Here is a 16,755-nt window from a genome sequence, read left to right as displayed (position 1 = left end):
AGACGCTACCATTTTGTCACTTCGTCTCCCAGGATGTGTAACAACGAACGCACAAGACATCACTGACAAAGGCGCAAGACATCATTAACGAAGGCGCAAGACATCACTAACGAAGGCGCAAGACATCACTAACGAAGGCGCAAGACATCACTAACGAAGGCGCAAGACATCACTAACGAAGGCGCAAGACATCACTAACGAAGGCGCAAGACATCATTAACGAAGGCGCAAGACATCACTAACGAAGGCTTAAGACATCACTAACGAAGGCACAAGACATCATTAACGCACAAGGACTCTGGAGCAACAAGGACCTATTTCTTAAAGCGTGCTTATTATGTGTAGAGGAAAGGACGTGTATAGGGAGAGAGTCCTACTGTGATGAGGAAGGAGGTATTTAGGATGAAAGCAGGAGGAGAAGAAGGAGGAGAACGAGGAGGAGGAGGAAGAGAAGGAGAAGCAGGAGGGGGAGGAGGAGGATGAAGCTGTGTACTAGTGACGTTTCAACTATGTGTCACTAAGAGGTAATAGAGTACTCAGGCAATATAGTACTCAGGTAATATAGTACTCAGGCAATATAGTACTCGAGGTTGAAATAGACAGAGAATTATGTTTTAAAAAGTTATTAGAGAATCAATTAACTCTCTATAATTAACGTTAGCAAATAATTGTAATACAAATGTAGATATAAACAAATGACATAGAGGAATTGAAGATTGGATTACCTATGAAAACAAAACACATAGGATTAGATCTTGTCAAGGAGAGTTAGAACCCACTCTATGATCTTATAAAAAATCTGATCTTGTTCTACTTCATGTAAGGATAAACAGATTTGTGTTTTTCTTTTGTTTTACGAATCTCCTTAAAGGATGAATTTAAAGGGTTATTCCTAAGGGGTGATACAAAGGGAGAGAGAGAGAGAGAGAGAGAGAGAGAGAGAGAGAGAGAGAGAGAGAGAGAGAGAGAGAGAGAGAGGAGTGTGACGTGAATACACAGTTGGTTCCCTTATATATACGTGTGTGTGTGTGTGTGTGTGTGTGTGTGTGAGATGGCATAACACTATCATCCTCCTAACACCTGGATCACCCATGCCACATCACGTTAAGGTCGACAAACTTAAAAAAATTCAGTGACATATCACCCTTATAATGACCAATTACCTGTAGAACCAACCAATTGACCTTACCTGTACCTTACCTGTGTTAATTTACCTTTGGGGTGGGAGGGGAGGGGAGGGGAGGGGAAGGGAGTGGAGGGGAAGGGAGGGGAAGGGTATTAAATCTTCGTAAGTCACTCCCTTACCTTCGAGGAAGTCGTAAGTCTTGACCGAGTAAAACACCTGAGTTACCTAACTTAATTACCTACACCTTTACGCGCCATACATACATACATACATACATACATGTTTATTTCTGTGACTATATAAACATGACTGAATTATAAACAGGAAATATTGTTGATCGTGATTTTAAAAAATTTTGGTCAAAGACGTTAGTCGAGCGTGAACCTAAAAAAATCTGATCACGTTTCTAAAAATAACAAAAAATATTGGTTGGGATCGCTCCTAAAATTATCAGTTAAAATAATGTTTATATTTAAAAATTATATAAACAAATATATAATAATTTGATTACGAGTTTAAGATTACGAGAAAAAAAATAACTTTGATCATGTTCGGATAAGTCTGAATAAATACTTTGATCAGGTGGGAAAAAGTATTACGTGATCACTGGACTCAAAATACTTTCATTCAGGACCAGTCTATGAGTTTCCAGGTGTGGTAATTAATTATACGCAGTACCTGTCGACTGTTGGCAAGTTGTGTGACAGAGAGAGTGACAGATCTGTTGGGGGGGGGATGGTGAGGGGGTGTAGGAGGGGGGGCAGGTGATGGGGAGGGAGGAGGGGGATGGAGGAAGGCGTTGAGGGGGGATATGAAGGTAGGGAGAGAGGAGTAATGAAAGAGGGAGGAGAGGAAGGAGGGAGGGAGGACTGGTAAAGGAGTGAGGGAGAGTTGAGGGAGGACTGCGCCAAATTGTTTCCTCTCAGGTGTTGTCATGGCATCTTGAGCGTCGGATTCTCCAAGATTCTCACATTCTTGTCTTTTTCTTCCATAACTGAGGTATTATCTCTCTTGTCTCACTTACAGCTGAGAGATAACGTTCAAGATGTCGCCGATACTTCGCTGAGACTGTTAACTGATCCCTAGATGCGTTCTCTTAACCTGAGGTAAATATCAACTAGGATTGACTCGGATTTACTTGGATTTACCCGAATTTTGATGGATTTGTCAGGATTTTGATGACATCCCTATCATTCTCAAATCTATTCCTGCCAACTACCTCGAGGCTTACGACTTACCAGACACCACCTTCAGAACAGCTTGACAGACTTGGCAGAAACCACGTCTTTGCGGGTATGATGTATAATGATTGTTTTCTTGCACACTGTATCATTCCCACCACCACGTCACATTTAACGCTGAATAAGAACCAATCACCACACACCATTCCCGCATTAACGTGGATTTCACCTCCCCTCCCCTCCCCTCCCCCCCCTCTCTTTTTTCGGACAGCCAATTAGCCTTGGTAACAGTGGTCGTTCTTTTTAGCTTAATAGGAGTTGGCACCACTGACTGGGATCTGTAATTAAATTAACCATGAGTTTGTTTACAAAATATCTTGTCTTTTTCTCAGGGTCTTTCTGTACCTCACCTCGCTTGATAGTCTCTCTGTGTCTCACCTCTCTGGGTCCTGAAGCTCAAGGATTGGCCATTTATTTATTCTTGCTCTCGAGTCTTAAGCATCTCCAGTTCCCGAATCACAAAATAATTATGTTTAAGATGTTGTAATGTTCGATCTGTGGGGAATGTAAAAAAGTTATTCAGTATCTGTCGTTGTGTTGTTTGCAGCTAGCGACCCTTCTTAGGTTAGGTCAAGTTTGTGTGTTGTATGACCTTGTAACTATGACTGGATGTATATGACCCACCGTGAAACATTAGGTCAGGTCAGCATTATCTTCTATGACCTCGTAAATGTGAGTAAGTGCCAAAGATGCAAAATGTTAAGGAGAGGAATTTGGAGATGTGAGGCTACGTGACTTCTTTCCTCAGAGTGACTGTTGCTGTCTGTTGTTGTCTGTTGCCTCTGTTGTTGTCTGTGTCTGTTGTCTGTTGTTGTCTGCTGCTGCTGCTGGGTGTTTAGAGATTAACGATGCAGAACTCTTTTTGTTTTAATGTGGTGCCAACACTGAGGTTATAACACCCTAGTCACGTTCACCTCCTCCCCCCCCACTCCCAATTCCCCCACCACCTCCCCCATCACCTTCTTCCCCCATCACCTCCTTCCCCCATCACCTCCTTCCCCCATCATCTCCCCACCACTCACCGCCCCAGCAACTTAACTCAGAAACATCCTCAACAGATCTGTGCTTCAGTTTTTGCTCATGACCTGAGACATGAGAACAACTCGACCTTTTGTTTGTTTACAGACAAAGAAACAGGTAGTGTGACTGACCAAGGGCATGCGGATTTTTCCTCAACTAAATGGCGCCACCTGTCAAAATAAAAATAAGGTTAGGTTAGGTTAAGTTAAGGATTCTACAAGAAAAACATATCTTAAAGTATTCAGAACCTAAGCTAACCTAACCTACGACAAAAAAAAATATCAAAGAATGCCAACAAAATCTGAATGAGAATCCAAGGTAACAAGATGCTCTCTCGTATATCAGATAAAAGGGGAGGAAATATATCGCATGGGTGTTTGAGAATCTTACCTTTGAACGTGTGAGGGAGGGGGGGAGGGTAGGGTCTCACACACATAAGAGTACACACACACATAAGAGTACACACACACACACACACACACACACACATATGCTTGCACTTGTCGCCAGGGGTTGGAAGCGTCTTATTCAGGAGGGGAGGGGAGGAGGATAGGAGGCCATCTCAGAACGTACATGTGGGGGAAGCAATGTTGGCAGCTGGTGTAGGAAGTGGTAGTGGTGTTAGTAGTAGGGTGTGTTTGCAGTGGAGTGTGAGTGTGACACCCTCCACGCCTCATGATACATGTCCTGTCCTGCCACTCAAGACACACCACAGCACGCCTCCTCGCACACACGCCCCCTCACACCACAGCCCCCTGCACCACACGCCTCACACCACACGCCCTCACACCTACACACGCCCTGCACTGGCCACACGCCTCGCACTACACGCCTCTCACACTACACGCCTCTAACACTACACGCCTCTCGCACTACACGCCTCTCACACTACACGCCTCTCGCACTACACGCCTCTCACACTACACGCCTCTCACACTACACGCCTCTCACACTACACGCCCTTGCACTACACGCCTCAAACGCTGAAGCACGCCCCTCACAAACTCATCACATCGGGGTGCTCACCTACCAGAAATTGAATGAAGCTCTGACTCATATTTACAAGTTCGTATCACCACCTTCAGCCCTCACCAACTTCCTCTATCTCAAGTTAAATCCATCATATAATTCTCTTGAGATGTTTACATAATATTTACTTGACTTTAACCGTAGTAAATCTGTCAGCAGAAGTAAATATATTTCAGAGTCGAGATGATTTTCTTTGCTACTTAATCAAACTCTTATTGGTTTTAAGTTTTAATCTCTCGTCAATACTGAAATCTATCCACTTAACTATTTTTTACAGCCTCATTATCTAGTGAAGTCGTTATAGAGGTATAAATGTCTGAAAGGAATTGTAGGGTTTTTTTTATTGTTGTATTACTTTGAGTTTGGTGTTTGTGGTGTTGTTTCTCACACCTGTATCTCGATCAGAGTGACATGTGAGTGTTGATAATCTGTTTACACCTGGTTACTCTTGTCATGACCCTGGGTGAAGTTTGATCCTTTTCACCTTCAAGTGTTTTAGGAGTGTCATAGAGTTGTCCGGTTAAAACTGTGGATTAAATTGACCCTCTTCCTGCCATGGTTTGATAAGGGCAGAAATGTCCACAAACTGGTTTTTTTATGAATAAATATTATATAATTTTTCTTTTCTTACTTCTCTCACTTCTCCCGTACCTCCCTCATCATCCCTCCACTTATTAATCCTTCCTCTCTTCCTCTCTCACGCATAGGTTCTCTCTCAATCTTTTTTAGGTTAAGGTGGGGAATGGATGGAAGGCATGCCAGCCTGGGCTGGCACAGCCAGACACTTTTAGTTGTTATGTCAATGACAGATATTGGGGAAGATAAGTTTAAACAGAGAGGGACGACACCCCTTGTTTTACATATTACAGAGTTTGTTGCCTAACTAAGCTAACCAAGGATTTAGGATGAAGTTGTACAATGGTTAATTTGGTAGACATTGACTAGTTTGATTTTACAATTACATGCTTATTAAAATCTTATTACTGTATTACGTTATGGACTCACTCGATTTTGACTTGTTAGATGTGATCTTATATCATCTAAGTTTTAATCTAAGGTGGATCACTGTGACGGACATAGATGGATCGCGGGTTGGGTTGTTGTACTGCAGGCAGACTACGGGGCCCTCCGTTGATGTCTTCCCAGCGTAGGTGGTCTGGGCTGTGAAGGTCGTCCAGGAGCTTGTCCCAAGCCTTCTTCCCGAGGCGATGGAACCTGATGTTGAGGGCCTCCGTTTTATTTCTCAGGTCGATGGTTTCTCTCCCCCATGCCCTCCTCCTCCCTTTCCCCTTAGTCACTGATCCTAATAGGGGTGACAAGAGAGGGTCGTCAGTGCCCTGCTCCACCACGTCCCGCAATATTTCACCTGTGTTAGCTTAATGAGAGTCCCCTATACACACCACGCCTGCGCCTATGTCAGTATCACGCCCACACCACGCCCGCGCCTATGTCAGTATCACACCCACACCACGCCCGCGCCTATGTCAGTATCACGCCCACACCACTCCTGCGCTCATGCCAGTATTACACCCACACCGGTGCCCATATCATGCCCATATCCGGAACCCACTGCAGTAAACCCACACCATGTCAACACCAAGCCCACTCTACCCCCTTCCATCCCTTTTACCCACCATCCACGCCTCCCCACACCCACCATCCACGCCTCCCCACACCCACCATCCACGCCTCCTCACTCCCACCAGACCCCCCACTTACACACTTGTCCTTGAGCCAGTAGTCAGCCAGCGTTTATACACACATTGTCGTGATCTTACACACACACACACACACACACACACACACACACGTCAAAAAAAAAGCAGAAGGGTAACACAGAAAAAAAACGAGAATATTCTGGAAAAGTCAAGAAAATGGAATCATGGAAAACGTAAATGAAAAATCATAAAAGAAAAATGATAAAGAACTAAATAGAAAAAAAATGTAAAGATAATAAAAAAAAGAAAGAAACGGAAAAACACAAAATATCAGTAAAACAGAAAAAAGAAAAAGCAAATATTAACAAAGAAACAATAAGAACATTACAAACAAACAGACAAACACCACAATCCCTCACTATCACCACAATTCCTTACAACTACCACAATCCTCCACAATCACCAAAATCACCCACAACCACCACAATTCCCCACAACTACCACAATCCCTCACAACCACCACAATTCCCCACAATCACCAAAATCACCACTGTCCCCACATTCCCTTACAACCACTATAATTCTCCACAACCACTACAGTCCCCTACAACCATCACAATCACCCACAACCACTACAATCCCCACAATCACCACAATCCCGCACAATCACTACAATCCCCCACAACAACCACAACAACCACAACCACCACAATCACACACAACCACTACAATCACCACAATCACCACAATCACCACAATCCCGCACTACCACCACAATCCCCTACAACCACTACAATCTCCCACAATCACCATAACCACCCACAATCCCTCATAATCATTACAATCCCTCACAATCACCACATTCCCCCACATCCATCACAATCACCCACAATCACCACACAACCTCTACCCTCACACTGCCTCAACACACGTAAAGGCCAACTCATATACAAACTCGTCGAGAAAGATTGCCCAGGTTTTTAAGTGTTGTTTATTAAGCGCTAAAAATGGTCAGAAAAATCCTGAAAAGTTTCAGAAATATTCGAAATTTTTCAGAAACATTCTAAATATTTTCGGAAAGATTCCGAATTTTTCAGAAACATTAAAAAATTTCAGAAACATTTTGAAATTTTTCAGAAGTATTCCAAAATTTGAAAAATTGGAAAATTTTTCAGAAAGATTTTAATTTTTTTCAGAAATATTCTTAATTTTTCAGAAATAATTTAAATTTGGAGAAACATTCTTAATATTTCCATAAACATTCTAATTTTTTCAGAAACATTATAAAAAATCCAGAAACATTCTTAACATTTTCAGAAATATTCTGAAAATTTTCAGCAGGATTCTAAAAATTTCATAAACATTCTAAAAAATTCAGAAACATTCTAACAATTTCAGAAACATTCCAAAAAATTTCAGAAACATTCTAAATATTTTCAGAATAATTCTGAAATTTTTAAGAAATATTCAGAAAAATTTCAGAAACAATAAAATTATTCAAAAACATTCTAGAATTTTTCAGAAACCTTCTAAAAAATTTCAGAAACTTTCCATTTTTCAGAAACAATCTAATCATTATCAAAAAGGTTCTACAAAATCAGAAAGATAATGAAATTTTTCAGAAATGGTTTATGAAGACGTTTAGGTAGGTGTGGCCCAGTTAGAACTACATGATGCATTGTAGACGTAGACACAGACGTTGACACAGGTCGTTCTGGAAACATCACTAAACCCATCACATCTGTAAATAGTCAAGCTAATAATAACATGTTTTTGAAGTTGATCAGTTGTTTGTAGTAAACGATTATCTGTTGACATTTAACTTGGCAGGTTGTGAGCGGGTCCTTCCTCCTCCTCCTCCTCTCGTTGATACTTATTTAGAGTATTTCATTTCTCTCGTATCTGTAGCTCCTTGTATTCGTAAATTTATTCATATAGAACAATTTATCTCATTCTATTTATTAGTTTATGTTGTTATATTTGTTTTGTGGCTTCTTTTAACGTGTTTGGTCTTGGGCAGTAGCTGAAGTTGGGTGCCACAGAGGCTGACAGTAGTGGGTGCTGGTGCCAAAGAGGCTGACAGTAACTGGTGCTGGGTGCCATAGATCCTGACAGTAGCTGGCGTTGGGTGTCACAGAGGCTGACAGTAGTTGGTGCACAGAGGCTGACAGTAGTTGGTGCTGAGTGTCACAGAGGCTGACAGTAGTTGGTGCTGAGTGTCACAGAGGCTGACAGTAGTTGGTGATGAGTGTCACAGAGGCTGACAGTAGTTGGTGATGAGTGTCAATCACCTTAAAGCAAAATTCCTGGCCAGGGAAGAGTGACACACGGCGCTATATAAACCCACATTGTTCTAACGTCTTTTTGTCTCTCATCCAGCAGGTGGGGCCTCCTGGTGGGCTGGTGGGGTGGTAGAGCGGGTCTGGTGGGGTGGTGGAGTAGTGGAGTGGGTCTGGTAGGGTGGTGGAGTGGGTCTGGTGGGGTGGTGGAGTGGGTCTAGTAGGGTGGTGGAGTGGGTCTGGTGGAGTAGTGGAGTGGGTCTGGTGCCCGACACATATGTTGGACGGAGTCAGGAAGCGGAAGCCTTAAGGGGGCGGAGGCGAGGGGTCACAGGGGACCAAGTGAGGGGACAAGGGTGTAGGTGGTGACAGCTCCGGTTTTAGACGGTCCCAACACGACCCCTGAGTCCCACCCATTATCAAGGTCGTTGTGGTGGTGGTGGTAGTTGTGGTATGATGGTGGTAGTAGTGGTGGTGGTGGTGGTGGTGGTGATGGTAGTGTGATATAGTGTTGGTCGTAGTAGTGGTGATAGTGATAGTGGTGGGGTATGGTAGTACTGGTGAAAGAAGATTAGAGGTGGGGGAAGGAAGTTATAGTTCGGAAATTGAAGAAATTTTGGAGGAAGTAAGAGAGGGCGTGGTAGTGGTGTGAGGATTGGTGGTGAGAACAATGAGGGTGGGTTGATCCCATTAAGTCTTGGGAAAGTACACTCCACACTTGAATAATAAGCTATGAAATTTAGACAGCCAGATGCACGCTATCGTTTGTGTGTGTGTGTGTGTGTGTGTGTGTGTGTGTGTGTGTGTGTGTGTGTGTGTGTGTGTGTGTGTGTGTCACTACGAGTTACCATCTACATTCCAATAGGTAAAGTGATCAGGTTGAAGCTAGTTAACTATCCCACAGTACCAGACAGCGTATCTTCTCTTACTGAGGAACTTGGACGAGTTTGTGTAAGGGATAACTCTGCTCTTCCCTCCACATTCTTAATCTGTTCCTCCGCATTTAAAAAGAAATATACTGCTTCACGCTACTCGAGTGACTTTTGTATATATATATTTTATTCATTTTATGCTCACAAATATTGTTCTGTGTATAATATAGTAACTTAATAAAAGTAAGCTGCTGGAAGAGTAATTTTCGGGTACTTTCGCCATGTACTGTATATAAACAAAAGATCGACGACACTTGACTCCTCATCTCCGACTTGTTGTACTCACCTCGCAAGGATTGAAATGTAAACAGAAAAGCATCATGTTAATACGTACATAAACAACTGGTTATATATTATGAGAAACACTAATGCAGTAAATGTAAAAATATACAGAACCGTTTACAACATAGTCAAACTAAACGTAACCAAACTAATCCTAACTTGCCAAGAAGTCGAATAAGCAAAACCAGATTTAATTTATAGCATATGAGAAGATGTGTTATATTTTTCTTATATGCACAGTTCAGCGTCGTATTATAGTGTGAACATTAAGTAGCCAGAGACACACTATTAATGTCTCCTGAAGTGAGCCTCATTTGGCCCCTAAATATTCATCATGATTCAGTACGCTTTGTTTAATTCTGCACAAATTTAGTCAACATTGGACAGAGGTTATAGTCAATCAGCCAAAATTATTAACCAATTGCTACGAAATTTATACATGTGAAAGGTATCACTGATCACCATACTAACTAAGAATTCACTAAATATATCCACATGAGCGTCATTTATTTTTGCTTTATTTCATGTACGTAGAAACTATATTCGTTCCATATTTAAGGTGTAGTCTATATTCGCCATGTAGTGAGCATAAAGCCTTGCAAGTGGATATATCGAGTACTCTTTGCATGTAGTAAATAGAGCTCATATGGGCAGATATATCGAGTACTTGCTCCATGGCCTTGTGGGTGAAGGGGTATATACTGTCTCAAGTGACGAATGTTGACCGTATGTTTTGTCGCGGTGCCCAAGGACGGGATGAACTGCCAGCTTCTGTCGTTTTTATTGTTGTTTATAACCGTGACTGAAACATTACAATAGCTGTCTCACTCACGCTTCACATACTTCTGTCGTCTTATTCAGGTTATGATGTTGTTCTAGTAGGATAGACATTGATCAACTCGACGGGATTATTTTTTTATTATTCTCTTGTCCTCACGCCATGAATGATGAGCACACGACCATGTTACAAGGCGAGTAACTTAATCTCTTGAGTTTACGTGTGAGTCAGTCAGTTCTATTCCCTGACAGACACCACGAGATAGAGAGACAGAAACAGTAATGAGGTGAGAGACACATGAACAGAAACAGAGAAACAGCAACAAGATGAGAGACACAAACAGACAGACACACGGAAATACAAGTTAAACAGACAAAGAAAAAGAGAGAAAGAAAAAAAAGAGGACATTCGTTTATGTTTATCCAAAGAATGTTTACGCCATCTTATGTTTGTGTACAATAGTCAGACTGAAAATGAACTCCACTACCACGTGGCTCTGTACGCCAATAATAGTACATCCGGGGGACTTTGTGTTCCTTAGAGAAGCCACTTATGAGAGGGACACCCACCTGGAGAAGTTGTAGGGGTGTAATTATTCTGTAGGAGTCCACCTTGTGTTTGGGAAAGGGGTGAAGCTTATTGTGTGATATTAGAGATGTATAACTTGTTGGTTTTGTGTGGTGTTGGTAACTAAGAGGAGTGTGTTGCCCTACAGCGATGGGTATAGCTGGCTGGTGTCTGCTGGGGATGGCGACGGTCGCCTTCCTGGTGCTGTTGGTCATGTACATCGACACCGTCACCCACGTCATCCAGCACTGCCACGTCCCTCACAAGGAAACTACCGCCATCGTCCTCACCGTCTACCCGGTATGTACTGTATATCTACACAGAGGGATGAATATATAAATGCACATACATTCATACACACAGTACACACATGACAGATCGTAGGAATGATTGATAAGGGATATTGCCCATACTATAAATGTTGTATAATTATGTTTTATATTAATATGGGTCCCATGGGCCAGACGGCTCATTAAGGGCTGTTGTGCCAGATAAATAGACTGTTCCCGGACGTTGATGGCAGCCTTATAGTTGTTCTTTCAGTCAGTTAACAAATTCTTGAATGTTACAGGTGGTCGGGCTGTGTAGCTACCTGGGACTGCTGTTCCAAAAAGCAAACCTGTTCCTGGATGCGGCGGCTCAGCTATGGTTCGCTCTGTGTATGTGGCAGTTCTTCTGTCTCACTGTCACCTACTTCGGCGGAGAGTCGCGCTTCGTGGCCAAGATTAAGGGCACGGTGTTGCCCTGGAAAGGTCCTCCTTGTTGCTGCTGGCCCTGTTGCATCTGCCCCAAGACCACAGCCACTAAGTTAGTGCCTATTTACCAAAACAACTAATAATTGAAAGATTTTTTTTTACGTATTTTTGAGCAGTTGTCAAGTGTCTGGTCCCACTAAGAGTGATCCTCTAAACCTAATTACTGAAGTGCAGTCACACATTATAACTTCAGTATCTTCAAGGCAAAATTTATTTTATTAGTCTAAAATAAGATTAAAAAAAATCATGTTAAAGTCATAAACAAATTGAAAAGACCACGTCGACGCCATCATGATGTTCGGGCGGTGCTGAGTTACTCCTGGTATTGGTGGTGGAGGCGACCCTATCATTAACTAAATTCTTGATACAGCCTCTCTCTTGCAGACGACAGATCCGCTTCGTCAAGATCCTGGTGATGCAGCATCCGTGGGTCCAACTCATCGTCTCCATCTTCCAAGTCACTTTGTGGCTAGAGGGATGGTCAGTATGATACTGGGGAGTACAGGGGGGAGGGGCGAGTGATAGGAGTGGGGAGGGCGAGTGATGAGGGTGGGGAGGACGAGTGGTAGGAGTGGGAGGGCGAGTGATGAGGTGGGGAGGGCGAGTGGTGGGAGTGGGGACGAGTGATAGGGTGGGAGGGCGAGTGATAGGAGTGAGGGTGGGGAGGGCGAGTGGTAGGAGTGGGGAGGGCGAGTGGTAGGAGTGGAGTTACCTTCATGGTTGTGGGGAGAGAGAGAGAGAGAGAGAGAGAGAGAGAGAGAGAGAGAGAGAGAGATCAGTAGGTGTTGATGGAGAGAAAATATTGTCGTAAAATTGACCTCAAGTGTACAAATAGTGAGAAGATTACTTATATACCACTAATAATACCATAAACCATTGTAAGAAGCGTAATTAAAAGTGTTTATTTTATCATTATTCAGTTTAATAACACATTTATATGACATACCAGTGAGGTGGACATCATATAGCCTTTGGGTTGTGGTGATGTTCTTGCAGAGGCTGTGTTATTATGCCTTCCTGCCATTCCCTTAGGTACACCCACATGGACATGCGACCCAACAATGCCTACATCTACATCTATCTCTTGTCGACCTTTTCCTTCGGCTTCGGACTCTGGGCTTTCATCGTGGGCTTCAAGGCATCTCTCAGGCAACTGCAGGATTTCCACTACACGCCCAAGATTATTACCTTCCAGTTGTGTTTGGTGTTCCTCCGTCTGCAGGCCATCATCGTCAACTCCATCCTGGTGCCCAGCGGAGCCATTCCATGCCTCCCACCCATCTCACCCAGAGTCTTCGCCAATAGTGAGTTCCCGTTTTCTCTTGTAGCTTGTAAAGTATCAAGGGGTAACACGTACATAATAGCACCTTCTCTCCCTAAAGCGCATCCTATACTCAAGTAGGACTCCCCTTGTAGACGTTTTACGAAAGAAAGTATACAATGAGAAGGTTCTGAATTGCCTGTATACACACTTGACAACCTTCAGGTTACACAGAAAGAGAGAGACAGTCGTATGCAGGGAGAGTCACATAAAACAACACATTATAAAGAAAATAGATTTACTATATCAGCAGAAACTTTAAACAGTATAAATACAGATTTGTTTGGCATTAATTATCGTCTGACTGTCCCATCATGTTCATGGTTGGTTGGTTGGTTATACAGAGAGAAGAGAGCACTAGCTCTGAGAGTGCAAGAAGGGTACAGTACAAGGTAAAGTTCAGAAGTGGGAAATAGAGGAGGAGGTTAACAGCAGGTGGGCTATCCACCTTGCGGAGTTCATGTTCATAGAAATGTTAACAGAAGCTTAATATAAATATTTATTCCTCTATCCATCTAACATGGCTGAAATTATACAACTAAAATATCTTGGTAGAATTTTACTTAATGGACTTTTACTAAGTAGTTGGGAATTATTTGGCGGGATTTTACTAAAGAGGATTTTTTCACAGGTAGAATTTATCGGGGATGATTTTGTCCTCTTGGTTTTGTGTGTGCAGTAAGTTAACGAGTGCCTCCCTCCCTCCCTCCCCCACAGCCTTGCTCAACTCTCTCCTGCTGGGCCAGTTAGTGGTGCTCTCAGTGCTGGCCAGACACTACTACAAGTAAGTCCATCTTCCTCGTCCTGTTCTTTGTATTCTCTCATTATAATACCTGTATGCTTAGCTTATTTTAGTCATTTCATTTGCGAGACCATAAAAATAATAATAATAATAATAAACACGTACTAATGATGGAACTAATTCAAATTCATTAAACCAGCCAAGATATTATTTTTAAATAATAATAATAATAATAATAATAATAATAATAATAATAATAATAATAATAATAATAATAATAATAATAAGAAGAAGAAGAAGAAGAAGAATTAGCAATTCCTAGCCAACCAATCATTATACGTAACGAAAGCTGAAACCACGACAATAGATCACATGCCTTGAACCTTTTCACTAACCATTATAACTAAGGTGCATTCCTCCGCGTCTTAAACTGACTTCACCTTCAACAGATTGCCCACTCCAATGATCGTGCATCTTAACAACGTCTCCGAGAGTAAAGAAGAGGTAAACGGGAAGCCAGAGAAGAACCTCAACGATTTCAGTTCGGCTCTGGTGCCTAATGGAACTCCTACGATAAACGGCAAGACCCCAGGACTCCGAGAGGAAGGGGAAGGGCACCTAGTAGACCATAACGGCGACCCGGCTGTGTGATGACCACCATATTAGGGAAAACTATTGAAAACATTTAATCTTTTACATCTTCCCCTGAACAAAATTCGCTATAACTCTGTAAGATAACCTGGGCTGTTAACACGCCTAACTGTGTCAAGATTGAAGATACTGTATTCTATTTTAATCCCAAGATAGACAGACTTCAATTTACTGTGCCTGTAGAACGTTATCAAAGGGAAAGCAAATTTGTTTGGTGGATGGACACCAGCATTGGCTACACTTACGCTCATATGACAGTGTTGAAATATGACCATTTTTCTCTCGTCAGCCATTATTGTTGAGACCTGTGGAATATTGTTATTCATTTATTTTATGATATATGTATATATATATATATTTTGTTTTAATTTACTTTCTTAATTGAGGTCCATTGTTGCTGCTGTATTAGTGTGTTTAGGTATTTAACCCCCCATTCTGTCTGAGCTTGAAAACTAGACAATAAGTTTGGAGAATTTAAGATATTTTCTGAAGCGCAACATATGGAGTAAGATTTTAAAATAATTTTCTTCGGCATTTGAGCCATAACCAACGAAGTAAAGCATCTTGAAGAATTTATTATAGCTTTCAGTAACATGGCTGAGAAATATTTCTTTCCCTCATACACTTTGTTACTCACACATTATATTTTACCTGATCTATCTCTCTAGAGACAGTAGTATTATTGGGACCTACGGCTTATATTGTACCGTAGATACGAGGATTTAAATGTCTTGATTTTGAATGTTGACGTGATATATATATACACAGGATAAATATGACATAACTGTATATATTGTGAATGTCCATTGTTTGTGTATAAAGTACAAGAAATTATAAATGAATTATTGATAATCAGTAAAGTACCTGAACGCCTTGTACAGTGCTCGATGGTTATAAAACATCTTTGTGAGCACCATATTATAGCCAGACAATTATTATTAGTATTATATGATATAAACATGTAAGATACTTAATTTGGTTTATGTTAAAATATGTTGTTAAAATCCAAAAATCTCAAATTATTAGATACTAGATTTTATCCTAGTAACCTTACACGTCAGCCTTGAACGACAGATGCCTTGATGAATCTGGCAAATATTCTGTAGAGTTTAAGTTATACACATATATTGATGTTGTTAACTGACACACCAGTGTATATTGTGCCTTAAGCTGAATAAATATATCATTCCCTCACCACTTGTAGAGTCATATGAAGCATATTTACCAAATACAGGAAAATAAATCGCAGGGAAATGTCACAAATCTAACATAATTTAATCGAACTTTATCGAGGCTATATAAATTACCTTCTTTTATGAGTCAAAATGGTTACTTGTTGTGGTAATCTTTCCTTGTGACTTCTTTTTTCCGGACACCAGTTCACCAGCTGATCTGCATAAACAACGAATCAATTATTTTGTTTTTCAGATCTAATTTACCATTGTATCTCTCACTAGAACTATTTAATCTATGATGTTGTTCTGCAATTATTTTTCTTTGACACATTATATTAAACGATTATTTTAGTGAAAGATTAAAGGTAAGAGGAACCATAATGCAAAATATGTTACAAGAAAATAAGAAATACTACTCACACATACTGTGGACTTCATTCATGTAAAGTTCGTCACATTATAATACTCTCACAACAAATCATCAGTACATATTTGTTCTTTTATCTGTAGAAGTATTTATTGATTCAGTTGTATATATTGGTGCATTTGATTAACCTGTACGTCTTGTCATCATCTTTCGTTAATATGAAGTTCTCAATTGTGATCTGGGTTTTTCCCGTTTGTCAAATGATGTTTGTTTGAAATAAATGTATTCACTTTAAATTTGGTATTATTCGGATCTTTTATTTTGTTGTTTAATGGAAATATATGAAAATATTTACATGCGGACCCGGAGTGTAAAATAGCATTGGAGTTATAAATTCCTCTCTTATAGACCCTGTGTGTCTTTGTGAGAATTTAAATGAATAAATACTTATATGTCTACTAATTAAAACTTACGTAGTCGCTTCAAAATTCATCACATAAATAAACAAGACGGGACATAACTTGGCCATCTTTACATTAAATTTTGAAAATAAATCTGATACTGCCCATCCCATAAATCGGGTATTGTATATTTTATTATCAATTTCATCTATTGTCAATTAAATAAAAAAAAAAAACAATTAAAAACGCAACAACCTCGTTTATAAACACTGCCCACTAATGACGTCATTATCTGGACCAGTGAACGAAAGTCAGAATCTGGCCTCAAACACTGAACCAATTTACTCAATGATTTTTAGGTGATCAAATGAGTAATTAAGGTTTATTTGGAAAAGTGGTTAATCATTATTACTTTAGGTTGTTATTTTCTC

The 16,755-nt window shown here is 40.9% G+C and overlaps 1 protein-coding gene across 2 annotated transcripts in view; it reads left to right on the top strand.

The window, feature by feature from the left end:
* LOC121865898 (organic solute transporter subunit alpha-like) overlaps nt 1–16,219 on the top strand; it is a 78,041-nt gene extending 61,822 nt beyond the window's left edge. The window contains exons 2-8 of one of the 2 annotated variants that reach the window (XM_042365459.1): nt 2,153–2,232; nt 11,061–11,212; nt 11,484–11,719; nt 12,052–12,147; nt 12,700–12,971; nt 13,706–13,772; nt 14,180–16,219. In XM_042365459.1, the coding sequence (XP_042221393.1) occupies nt 11,063–11,212; nt 11,484–11,719; nt 12,052–12,147; nt 12,700–12,971; nt 13,706–13,772; nt 14,180–14,381 (1,023 nt within the window). In that variant the 5' untranslated portion in view covers nt 2,153–2,232; nt 11,061–11,062 and the 3' untranslated portion in view covers nt 14,382–16,219. The remainder of the gene's footprint in view (nt 1–2,152; nt 2,233–11,060; nt 11,213–11,483; nt 11,720–12,051; nt 12,148–12,699; nt 12,972–13,705; nt 13,773–14,179) is intronic. The other variant, XM_042365458.1, reaches the window with a different exon arrangement.
* The last annotated feature ends 536 nt before the right edge of the window (nt 16,220–16,755 follow it).

Source organism: Homarus americanus, unplaced genomic scaffold (assembly GCF_018991925.1).
Source record: "Homarus americanus isolate GMGI-L3 unplaced genomic scaffold, GMGI_Hamer_2.0 scaffold50745, whole genome shotgun sequence".
Classification (NCBI taxonomy): domain Eukaryota; kingdom Metazoa; phylum Arthropoda; class Malacostraca; order Decapoda; family Nephropidae; genus Homarus; species Homarus americanus.
Note: the sequence above shows the minus strand (reverse complement) of the source record. Positions and strands in the feature narration are given on the sequence as shown.